General features: G+C 37.6%; 1 protein-coding gene across 1 annotated transcript in view; it reads left to right on the plus strand.

The window, feature by feature from the left end:
• The window catches only part of DPP4 (dipeptidyl peptidase 4), a 40,150-nt gene that overhangs the window by 6,411 nt on the left and 20,766 nt on the right, over positions 1-12,973 (plus strand). Inside the window, exons 3-12 of the mRNA XM_086898585.1 lie at positions 2,090-2,179; positions 2,730-2,824; positions 2,945-3,019; positions 4,972-5,024; positions 5,126-5,198; positions 6,357-6,477; positions 6,883-7,043; positions 8,849-8,952; positions 12,081-12,210; positions 12,356-12,400. Of these exons, the coding sequence (XP_086754711.1) occupies positions 2,090-2,179; positions 2,730-2,824; positions 2,945-3,019; positions 4,972-5,024; positions 5,126-5,198; positions 6,357-6,477; positions 6,883-7,043; positions 8,849-8,952; positions 12,081-12,210; positions 12,356-12,400 (947 nt within the window). The remainder of the gene's footprint in view (positions 1-2,089; positions 2,180-2,729; positions 2,825-2,944; positions 3,020-4,971; positions 5,025-5,125; positions 5,199-6,356; positions 6,478-6,882; positions 7,044-8,848; positions 8,953-12,080; positions 12,211-12,355; positions 12,401-12,973) is intronic.

The following is a 12,973-nucleotide window of genomic DNA, read 5'->3' on the forward strand; positions in this document are numbered from 1 at the left end:
AAACCTGACTGACCTTTCTTTTCAAATGGATCTGAACAACAAGAACCAAAATTTGGAATTCAATGTATGTTGAGTATCTTTGGTCTGTGGCACAAAGTGGATAATTAAGAATATATTGCTAATGGCCTACCTTGTAGATTAAGAAAATGTTTCAACTAGAACTTCTATGACTGTACTCTTACAGCTTGGCGTGTGTTTTCATATTCAGATACTATGTGGAAGGTGTTGACAGAAAATGAAATTTTAATTTTATACATAGCCAACAAATCTTAATAGTGGCCTGATTTTTAGTAATGAGACCTTAGCAAAATATGTATGTCACCAGGGAGAAAAACATTCATCAGTTTGGAAAAATCCCTAAACCTGTTCATCAGCCACCTGTCTTAAATTGCTTCTCCTTTTCCAAGAGATAGTTTTGTTGCTTTCCGAAGCCCCTCTGATTGAAAATGACACTTTCTCGATTAGGAAGAAGTCATATTCCCAACTAGACAACTGTGTATGAATATTAAATACCCACTTGTTCATAATCCATCAAATTAAATATTCAGTTAAATAAATAACCTGAGAAATTAATATTCTCACAGAAACTTCAAGAGCAATAAGCCCAACCTAGTAATTTTTTTTAAGAATATCATTTCAGATGGAATTGAGTAAGCATTTTTTTAACCTTTTCTTTTTAGACTAAAATCATTGTTTGTTATGTCTCTTGCAGCAGTAGTTGTACAGTCTGTGTTGTATATCTACAGTTTTCTTATTGTTTGGAAATAAGAGTAAAGCTGTAATAGCTGATATAAATGTCTTCCTGCCATGTTCCAGATGTCACAGGTATCTACAGAAACCTACAGAAAGAGAACCTGCAAAAACTGTGAGGTGTTTCTCTGTGTGTGTGTTCCCAGGGACTTTGCTGTCTTTTTCTTCATCAGCATAAGGAAAGAGAGGGCAGTTTGTTGAAAAATATCCAAGAGAGAGGGGTCTCAGAATTGATGGGGCAGGTTAGCACCTTGGTTGATCAGCCACCATGTCTGTAATTGGGTGTTTTTATCGGTTGCTTTTATTCTAGTCTTTTTATTTTCAAATTTAGTTGAAATTAAAATTCCTTCCCTTCTGGACCCTGTAAATAAAATGGTAGATGCAGGTAGATGAAGTTAGATTTTAGGTTTCCATTAAAAAAAAAAAGGCAGGGAGGATGCAGAGAGAGAATTGTACACCTGGATTTAATATCTGTAGTCTTTGTTTTCAGAGGAAAAAGATCACAAAGACTCACAGACTGAGTTGTTGCTGTTACTTGTCATACTTTGGAAAAAGCAGCTTGGGCACTGCAGGCAATACGAAAGAAATACTTTACACAGAAGCTGACTGCAGTGTGCTGAAGCTGACCAAACTCATTAGCTTAACTAGATTCAAAGTTTCACTTGGTCTTTTCAGAGTAACCCAGTTACTTGGCTTTAATTTTCCAGTCAAAATTGCAATGCTAAAATAAACTTTAAGATACCTTGGCTAAAATCACATCAAAAGAGGGGTAAATATTTAATCAATTATTTCATCATAATCTTATAGGGAAGTGTTTGTTATTTAATTAGGTTTTTTTTAATTAGACCTTCCCTGAATATTTTACCATTTCTGAGACGTTTAGGATTTTTTTTTTATTTGAGACATTTCTGAAATTTGAGTTTAAGGATAAGCAAGTGATTCACAATTGTAACTATTAGCAATTGGGGCCCTGCAGTGAACTTCCCAGAGTGAGCATGGGGAGAAAGGCACAAAGATCACTTCTTTTCAGCTTTTGAGGAGTACTTGTTTGCTGAGGTAAGAGAGACAGAGGTCTTCTAGTAATTTTTGTCACTGTCAAAAAGGTATTTTCATTTCCTTGTGTTTGTTGAGTGACCTTGCTGGCACTCCTTTATTTTATGCTTGTTGAATTTACCTTGCAATAAAGTTTTATTGTCTTCCCACTGGTACTACTTTAGAGATGGTTAGCTAAAACACTTTAATAACCAGTAACAAAAATCCATTTAGGAGCCAGGTTAAGAAGCTGGGGTGGAACAATTTGCAGCCAGATCAAAATCTGTCTTCTGTCTGTTTCTTTCAGAAGAGACCTCTTCAGGAAAAACGTACACTCTACAGAATTACTTGAATGATGACTATTATTACAAAACATATAATTTGGAGTGGATTTCAGGTAATTAATTTATACATACAACTTGAATGTCAAGAAAATGTACTACCTTCAGCAGCGTGCTACCTTCGGTCACCTCCTGCTGAGGTGACTACTGTATTCTGAAAAAAAAGTCAAATTATTTAATAGTACCATTATAGAATGGTGCATATCTCAAAGGGTTGATGCCTTGTTTCCCTTTGAAATATGCTCACGTTCATGGCAAGTTACATTCCCCTAATGCTAAAAGAGCATACTTCTGTGCTTTAGGGTAGAAGCATGTTACCCTCTGAGGAGTGTCAGCTTCCTGAGCTCCAAGCTGCCAGGGAGCAGGGAGATGCAGGCTGCTCTTCCTTTCGAGTATGCCTAGTGCCCCAAGGGAAAGAGATGCTGTAAAGTGGATGCTGTGAGCTCCACAACTACATTTTGTCAACATCCTTGTGCTATAAGCATCCTTTCACAGCATTGACCAGATTCTTGGATTTTCTTTCCTGCTTAAAAATATAAAGGGAAAATAGAAGTTACTGGTGAGCATTTTACTTACTTTTTGTTGTCATCTCTCTTGTGCTTCTAGGAAATCAGTATCTTCACAGAACAGATAATGGGGACATCCTGTGTATCAGTGCTGACAACGAAACATCCTCAGTAATCCTGGCAAATACAACATTAGTATGTTTACTTATATGTAATATATGCAGACATTGGGGGAGATATTTGATTTCATATTTTGTTTTGCACAGTCTTTGGAACAAGATTAATGTGTTTCTTTTACCCTTCCTTTGTTGACAGGATGAGTACCAGGCAAGCACAGTTATATTGTCTTCTGACCAAAAGTTTGCTCTTCTTCAATACAGCTATAAAAAGGTACAAGTGCACTTTACATCTGAGGATGAAACTGGAAAATAAAGGGAATGGGAATAAATGTGAATAAATAAATAAATGGGAACAACTGAGAGAACATGAAGGAGAAGCAGGAGGATGGATGAATGTGATGAATGTCTGTAAGGGAACTGCCAAGCTGAGCAGGCAGGAGGAGAGGAGACTGGTATTATCTGTAAGCTTGGCAGAAGAGAGTTGACTGCCCAAGGAAAAAAGGCATCTGGATAAAAAGTGGGTGGGGAGTTACTGCAAGGAGAACAAGGCTGGATGGTTTATCTGGGAAGAAAATCTAGACGAGTAGATAGGCATGGCTGTCCCTGGAGTTGTGTGGGTAAGGAGAAGTGATGAGTAGATATGCTGGTATACATCTGCTTGTATATGTATGCTATATATATTTGTGGTTGTTACATCGTGGTGGTAGGAGGTAAGAGTTTAAAGCTGAGGTGAATGAAAATCTGCATGTGCTTTAAAGAAGGCTTGTGCTTGGAGTGGGCTTGTGTGTCCCTGTTGCCTCCTGTCAGCAAGCACATGAAAAGTCTGCAGCAGAATGCCTCATCCTGGCATGGTGCTGAACCATGCAACAAAGGTCAACCCACATTTATTCCAGGTGGCATGAAAACCTGGCTCTGTGCCAACTGAGAAGCCTAATGGAGGTGATCATTTGCTGTGCAGTTTGTGCACTGAGAAGCCACAAACTTGGTTGTTCTTTCCTTTTCTTTCTAGAGGTGCCTGTTGTGTTTGTAAAAAGTTCAGTGCTACCTTGTGCAGTGTACAAATACTTGAGCACTGTGTCACTGAGCATTGGCTACATGTTCTGCTTTGCAGTCCCAGAGTGATTCTTGCACTGTGCCAGACACAGTCTGTGCATTCAATCATCAATTTTTTTTTGGTTTTAGCTTCTGTGCTGGGTCCTCCTAAGCCAGTTACCTTTTGGCTTGTTGAATCATTCAGAATTATTTGACTCTTCACAAAGAGACACAAAATGCCTAATATTTTACCAGCCACCCTACACATCCCCTCTACTTGCAATTTATTGCTCTATAGTATTTTATTTGCTGCATTCATAAGAATTCATTTTGTTTTAATGCTGAAGCAAGATATTTCAACCTTTATATAACAGTGCGATTGAAAGTTTTGTTATTATTAATCTTTATTGCAAAGAAAGAGAGTAACAAAATGAATCATGAGGATGCAGACACTTGTTATGTAATAGCCATCTGTCTGTGTAGTACCAAGTTGTTGGTTTATATCTTCATACAAATATCCAAGAACCCTCTTAGAAGGAGCATTATTGCAACATGTCAGTGCTGTGGGCTGAATCAAGGCTCTCCAGCCCCACATAGTGAACATGTTTAAATGTGTCTGCATTATCATCATCATGTTCCTCTCTGGTTAGTGCCCACAGAGCAATACAGATTTCAAGAGGCAGATTTCTCAGAGCAGGGTTTTATTTCTGTGACAATATGAACGGGAATAGGTCACTCTGATACTGGAGGAACTGCTGCAGACATACTGCTGGGACTTGTGAGAACTACTATAAAATAAGATGCCAAGTTAAATAATACAACATGAAAAATGAGACAGAAAGCAGCAAATGAGCCAGTAAAACACAAGGAGGATTAACTGCACACTGATGATAGTCTGCCATGTAGTTACAAGAATTTCTGAAAATCCACAGCATCTCTGGCATCTGAATCTCTGTCCTTAATCAGTCAATGGCCTCTGTCACAGTGCTGACCCCAGAAGGGTGGAAATTCTTTAGTCTTGCCTTAAACCTGGTAGAGATCTGTTACCCTTGTATTCACCATTGTGAACACCATTGTGTTCTCTCTACCTTAATAAAAATCACAAGGAGGGTTTTAGGGGTAATTCAAACTGCAAGAGATATGAAACCTGGTGAAATTTATGTTCTTAATATTTAAATAATTCTTTTGCAGTTGTGGAGGCATTCCTTTACAGCTTCATATCACATCTATAATTTCAGTAGCAGGTCAGTAGTTTTTGCATGTAAGATGTTGTTTTAACATTCTTTTCCACTGAAATGTCATTTCACTGATTTCTCATGGCTGCATTTTGTTTTTGTTTTTCCAGTTCTATCTTAGATGATGGGCTACTACCTAATGATACACAGTATATATCCTGGTCACCTGTTGGTCATAAACTGGTCAGTAAAGAAAAGTGAAACTTAAATAAACAGTCATTTTCATATATGTGAGATGGAAACTCATGATGTCTGTACCCTTGAGGTTTTAGGGCTTTCCTACTGCTAGGTAAAGTAGCTAAACTAGTTTCAAAAATGACTACTGTTGCTGGAAAGACTCCAAAGTCCCTCTGTGTGTTTTGTTTTGCTCTTTAATGAAAATGCATTCCTGAAAGTAACTAGTGGCCCCAGTAGTCATTAAATGCACAAATGCACAGGAACTTCATGTTTTTACAGTTGCAGACAGTAGCTCATCCCTTTCAAAGACAGCAGCATTACAACTGTCTATTTAAGCTTCACTGTGATTTTTATCTCCTTATTACACAATAATCAATGAAGTTTTACTTGATGGAAGCATGTAATGGGATTAGAGGATTAAAATCTGTCTTGTACTCTTTCCCACTGTTGTTTTCCTCGTCCCTCCAGTCCATGTCAGTGGTGACAACCAACACATTTACAGGACTTGTGGGCTTGTGTTGAGGTATTGGACTGTCACGGGAGAATGTGGTGTTTATTTATTCCTACTGCTTAATGAATTAGTATGTGAATTATAAAGATCAACAACAGAAGCAAAGGAAGTTGAAAAGTTTCTGCCTCTTGGAGCAAAGCTGTGGGATAAAACTGTGTTGTTCATGTATTGGAGACGAAAACCAGGAGTGATTAGAGAGACAGGCAGGTGCCAAAAACTAGAGTTCTGAGTGCTACTGAAGCAATGTACCATCTTTGCAGGTCTATTGGCAGCACTGAGACCCCAGTGAATGTTTTACCAAAGCCCTGATAGTTTTCTTTGAAAGACAAATTAGTGGAAAAGAACTACTGATGAAAGAAAATAAACTTGTATTTTGGAGAAAATTATTTGCAAGATTTTCAAAACTTGATACAGTCATGTCACTTTTCATAGCTGATTTGGTTTTGTTCATCTAGGCCTGAAGTTATGTGTCTAACCCTGGTCTGTATTAGTATTTGTATTAGTAATTCCAGGTTTGTTGAGTGTCAATGCTGTTTGATGAAGTGCAGTTTTTAAAGATGGTTTTTGTCATCTGGTCTAAACTGAGCAGTAGATGAAATAAAGGAATTAGGATTTACTGTAATAGTAATTGTTATCACAATGATATTTTGCAGGCATATGTTTGGAATAATAATGTTTATGTAAAAGCTTCACCAACAGCAGAAGCTGTGCAAATCACTCAAAATGGAGTAGAAAATAAAATTTTCAATGGAATACCAGACTGGGTATATGAAGGTAACTACATCAAGCAATTTTAACTTTCCATTCTTATGTGAAAACTTTGATTTATTGTTATTATTATCTCGTTCCTTACCACTGAAAAATTCAAATTAATCAAAGTCTGTATTTTAAAAGAAACATGCATCCTTATCTGGGATTAATACCTGGCTAGTGTGAGGATCTAAGAATATATATGAGTTTGCATTGTGTCACTGGAAATCCTGCTGTGAATTAGCTTCACATGATAGATTATGAACATTGACCTATTATCTCATTTCAAAACCCTAACAAAGAGTCTGCATTTTAGTATCTAAAGTTCAATTTTTTAAGAAAATCCTGTGAAAAACTAATGATAACAGCACCTAGAATAGAAGAGCTGACTTATCAATTATAACTTAAATACATTTTCATCTCTTTCAGAGGAAATGTTTGGCACCCATTCTGCTCTGTGGTGGTCTCCAAATGGCAAATTTTTGGCATATGCATCCTTTAATGATACAGAAGTTCCTGTTATAGAGTATTCCTTTTATTCTGAGGACACCTTGCAGTATCCAAAGACCATTAAAATCCCATATCCCAAGGTCTGTGTTATTTATTAAACATGTTTGTTCTGTAGTTTCATTAAGAGAGTAGTCTCATTTAATCAGTTCCTGCTAATGAAAATATTGTCTGTCTCTCCTCAACAGCTTGCTGTGATTACTCTTTCTGAAGACAACAGCATCTGGCAATGTTAAAGTATTTTATTATCTCCAGGGGAAAGAAAAAAGAGGAAAAAATAGTATGATTTAAGGTTTTGGTTTTTCACCATAAAATTTGGAGGTAGTGAGATGTTGAGATACAAAAGCTCTCAGGTAGTTAAGCTGAATTTAAATGCAAAGCATTAGGCAGATGTCCATTAGGTTAGGGTTGTGCAAGGTATTGATAATGGAATTTTCTTCAGCTAATCTAACATTTTCAGTTTCCTGTATTGAGAGGAGGAGGAGGAATCTGCTAAGGAGTTTCTTTGCCAACACCTTAAGCTCTTCTAGTTATATCTGTAAGAGTGAAACCTTTAGTGCAAGGAGCTCCTTCCCCCTCCTTTTCACATGACTTTATAGCCACTGCTCGTGGCACAGTTGGTACTGGGCTGAATGGGGTAAGAGAGTGCAGAGAGATTCCTACATGTGCTCCATGCGAGCTGGGTTTCATATTTAATACAAAACTTGTTACTTGATGTTATACAGAATTTTGATTCACCTGAGCAAAGCACTTAATACATAAAGCAAGGACAAATTACACTTAGAGTACAACAATTGCACTACCCTGGTGTCAATACAAACATGTTCTCATCGTTGGCCTCCACAATACTCTCACCATCACAGTGCTGGGCATCCCCATTGCTGGGGAGGAATAGATGGGTTGAAATCATCTCAAGCCCATCATTTTCGTTCTTTCTGTTCACCCCTGGGTGTTTATACTCTGTGTTGGCATCAACATGCCCCACCCCAATCCACAATGGTCTGGCCATCTCAGGAAGATGGAATTTTTTTTTCAAATCAATTTTCACTCTTGATTAACGGGGCAGGACAGATGACACAGACAGAGTATGGCTCATCTGGTACAGCTGCCTGGTGGAAAAACTGCCCCATTTGTGCCAAGCTCAGCTTTCTCTGCAGCAGCCATGATCACTCCCTACCCTTTCCAAAGGTCCTGGAGCACATGGCCTTTGCCTGTGCCCTCAGAACCTCCCCCAGAGGGGTCACTGACAGCTGCAGGTGCTCTGTCCTGAGCATGGCCCCTGAGAAGAGAAACAGGTGTAGAATGAATTGCCAACCTAAGTTACACATCTTATTACAAGCCCCTTTTGTATGGAATATTGCTGACTTCTGGAGGTGGATCAAGTACAGCTACCTGTTACCATGAGGACTTGGCTGGTTAACTGCAGGAGAAACAGTGCTTACTGACACAGCTCTTCTGCTGTCAGCAGTATTACATTAGAGATAGTGGAGTACATGCTGCAGTCACAGCTTTGATTGTGATATAGGCAGCTGTGATATGATTAGTTAATGTAAGGTGCTCCTTCCATGGAGAAGCACTTTCCTGTGTGTTAGCAGTGGATTTGATTCTGTTCTAGGTACTGTGTGTGGCATGTAGAATGAGATCTGGTCAAATACAGCAAGCCCTGTGATTGATTCTAAATGTAGTGGTCTTTCTTATCTAGAAATGCTAACTAACACTTTTGTGTGAAAAATACAAATGATAATTCATGTATCAATTATAAAACTGCATTTAGGAACGTGTCTTTTCATATGTTTGCTGTTGGCTGGTTTTACCTTTCTGTCTGTAGTAACTTACTCATCTATAATTTCAAACTCTTCAAAAGTACAATGAAAATTTTTATTTTTAGGCAGGAGCTACAAATCCAACTGTAAAATTCTTTATTGTGGATACCACATCACTTTCCCCTCCCAGCCCTGTTGAAATTTCTCCACCTCCAGAAATAAAAGAAAGGTGAGAAAATTTGGTTAAACATTTGATATTTGATTGTTTCTGCTGATGGGAGAGGAGGAGCTTTTATATGTGACCTCCTTGTATTCAGTGTATATGGCAGTTCTTCCCTGTAATGTGGCTCTGGTAGCAACAAGATTTACCAGAGAAAATCTGCACAGAGATTATCCTCGTAGTGATTATATATAGATGGCATATTCCATGTATGTTATATTCAGAATGTGACAAGTTCTTGGCTCATCACATTCAGTGGAGTCTAACTATGGTGAAGTCATTTCACAGTACAACTTTAATATGAGCAAGTTTTTGTATAATCAAATTATAATATATGTATTTCAATTCACTGGGGGGAAAAAAACCCAACAAAACAAAACCTTAATGGTAAGCGAAGATTTGATTTCATTGGAAGCAGACTCCTTGCTAAGGCAAGGTATCATGGTTGTCTTCAGATTTATGCTTAAAATGTTTGTTTTCTTTGGGAAGATGGTGAAAATCAGCACCTCTCAGAGTAAATGGAAAATTGTATTCCTCAAAATGCCACTGGAAATGCACAACATGATATAAATGTATTTTGTAAAGAGCAGCTACATCAATTTAAAGTGCATGCACACAATTTGGTATCCCAGATCTTGGGTTTTGTTTTTTTTTCTTTTTAACAGTATTGTGGAAATGTTTTAGAGGTTTGCACTTACAAACATGATGGGTATGAAAGCACAGGTTACACTGATAAACCAGAAAAAAACAAAGGTCTGGTAGATTATGCATAAAACCAGCATTTAATACGTGGGGACCAAAAGGCTATAACTAGAAAATCAGTACTCTTCCGTTTCAGTCCTCACCACAGTGAAACATCCATGTGTTAACAGAGATGCAAGTTTTTATGAATATGTTGTTCTTTATCTTCCGTTACAGTCACACTGCAATAGCTACATGTTAGATAGCTGTCACATCTTGTTTTCCTCCAGAATTCCAGTGCCTCTGAATAAAAAGCCCTTTACATTTTGCTCAGTACTGGTTAAGATCTTTACTGTCTTAGAGGGTTTTTTAACATTTTGTTAATACCTTATGGAAGTTGATGTGAGGAGAATAGCCATCAGCTACCTTCCAGCCTCACACCCATCTGGCTACAGGGGTGTGAGGTACATGGAGTCCATCCATTTTTAAATGAATTTTGCCACTCTGTTAGTCAGGATTAATATCAATATAAATCTTGAATGATGAGTTCAAGCATCAAAATTCGCTCCTTCCTAATGGCTGATCCAAATAATAGTCAAGTCTCACCACATGTGTCCTGCAAAGGTTGAGGTGACTAAAACGAGTCTTGGGGAGCTTTGCAAGAGCAAAGGTACAAGAGTAGGAAAAGGTGAGCAGTGCGCTGTGTTGCTGTTGGGTAGGTTTTTTTCTGGAAGAAAAAGTACTCAATATTTACATTGTATTTATATGTATACCACTGTATGTCAGGAAAGGTTAGTTTTTGTAATGGAAAATATTAATCTGGAATGGCAGTGCTTTGCCATATGATGGTACTTGAAACCTGACACTCTGCATGAATGAGCAGCATAAAATCCATCCAGCATTTAAACACTGGTTTTGGCACCATGGATACAGGGGGTTCCTGTTAGCCAACAGGAGGGTGAAGGGAGTGGATCTTTCATGTCTGAAACATGTCCTAAAATAAGCTGACTTCTGAAGAGAGTAGTTGCAGAGTATCCCTTTTCAGCAACAAATGAGGAAGGGCAGTGCAAAACTACTGTACTTTATACTTTAATTAATTGTACCTTGGTTAACCTTTTGTGTGTTGTTGAATACTGAAGGTGCATTCCCACTCTCACAGGGGAATATGTATTATAATAGCTCGATAAATAGTTTTGTTTGTTTGTTTTCCTTGTAATGTCTGGTTAATGATTTACAGTCACCAGAATTGTTAATTTCTCTCACTTTGAACGAATGAAAACTGTTGGACTAATTGCCCTTATACAAAACAAGGGAAACCACTATTATAGGTACAGAAAGAATGACATTTTCCTTTCCCTATTTTTTCTACAAACAAGCTCCTGCAGACTTAATGGCAGTAGCAATTAAATGACCTGCTGACTTCCCAGTCAAATATAAATGCAGAAATAGATCTTTTCCAAACATGATTTTGAAACTGTAATCTAGAAATAAATCTGAAGATTTTTGATAACCAGCTGACATATTTTTAATCCATCCACACTAATTGTAGTGTTTCCCTCCCTAAACTGCAGCGATCAGAAAGATACTCTTATCACAAAACTTCCCACACATTTTTGTTAACTAACTTTGGGGGAAAAGGGAACATGAACTTGGAACTAAGTCAAATGTGCAAATTACAGTTAAAAATGTATACTTGCTTTGGAGGGGAAGTTTGTTTTATTTTAGTTCATAAGGCTTCAAGGAGATAGAAGAGATCTAAAATAAGAAAAGACAGTACATCTAACAGATCGTTATGGTAAACAAAACCACTAAATTTTATGTGGTTCATTTTTTAAATTAATATACAAGAATATTCATGAATTTATTTTTTTTCCTGATACTTCATTCTTCATGTCAGCTGGGTGGTATTCAGAAGATGAAAGTAAAATATTCAAATCATAATATCTGGTTTTGCTATGATCTCTCCCTCCATTGTAGCTAATGGAAATACCTACTAAATTGAACTAAAGTATGTATCACTGAGAAAATAATCACAAGCAAGCAACTTCAGGCATCTAAGGATAAAGTTCCTTAATCTAAGGCATATAGAACTTAATATTCAGAAGAATTTCCTCTGCTCTAGATGCACACAGTACAAGATTTATGAACAGCCTGGAGTAGCTATTATTTTATGCATTAGAGAATAGCTGTTAAAATTTAGTTGCAGTTTCTGGAAGTGGGTTTGCACAAGCCATCTAATTCTTTACTGCATCTGTGAAAATAACCAAGGCATCTACTAGCAGCAAAAACAATTTATGAAAAAATTGCTCAATTACATTTGCATCATTGTTTATTGTTGAGGAGTAGATTGTAATGAAAATAGCCAGATGAGTCTCATTCAGTGAATTGCTGAAAGCAATTGTATGGTATGCTATTATAGAGAGTATTTTAAATATCTTATGTTGTTGCTGTTTCAGGGATCATTATTTGAGTGTTGTAACATGGGTGACAGATGAAAGGATTTGCCTGCAGTGGCTCAGAAGAATTCAAAATTTTTCAGTCCTCACAGTCTGTGACTTTGAAAATGCTGCTTGGTCATGTCCAAAGGTAAGAAAAATTAGGTGGGAGAGTTGCAATGGTAAACTAAACTAGAAAGGAGTAGAGTATATTTGTATGTTTTTCTTTGTAGAAATAAAGCCTGATGCAAAATAAACATAATTGTTGTGGGATTGTTTGTTTTTCTCGTTCTTAGGGAAAACAGTTTACTGAAGAAAGTACAACTGGCTGGATTGGCAGAGTGAGTATTCAATTTCTAAAACTGCTACATGCTAAATTCTGATAATTGTAAAAATTTTATATGAGCCTGTTGCCTTTTGCAGTGTCTCTTGAGTGTAGGTCAAATCTTCTCACTTGCTGTGTTTTACATGTACAGGAAAAAATTATCTCAAGCATCACCCCATGCCTGGGGTTTACTTCTTTGTGGGTAATGGGTTCTGAACTCCCAGCCTGGGCTGACAGTGCAGTATGGCTGGAGCTGTAATCATGCCCTCTGTGACCTGTGCATCTTGTTGACAGGACAAGAGGTAATGGCTTTAAATTGAAAGATTACTTTCAGATTAGGTGTTAGAAAGAAATTCTTCACTGTGAGGGTGGTGAGGCACTGGAGCAGGTTGCCCAGAGAACTGTGGATACCCCATCCATGTCTGTGTTTTAGACCAAGCTGGAGGGGGCTTTGAGCACCCTGGTCTAGTAGAAGGTGTCTCTGCCCATGGCAGGGGTGTTGGAACGAGATGAATTTCAAGGTCACTTCCAACCCACACCATTCCACAATTCTGTGATTTTATGTTCAGCTTACCAAAAGCATAGCACC

Source organism: Cyanistes caeruleus, chromosome 7 (assembly GCF_971803275.1).
Source record: "Cyanistes caeruleus chromosome 7, bCyaCae1.hap1.1, whole genome shotgun sequence".
NCBI lineage: Eukaryota > Metazoa > Chordata > Aves > Passeriformes > Paridae > Cyanistes > Cyanistes caeruleus.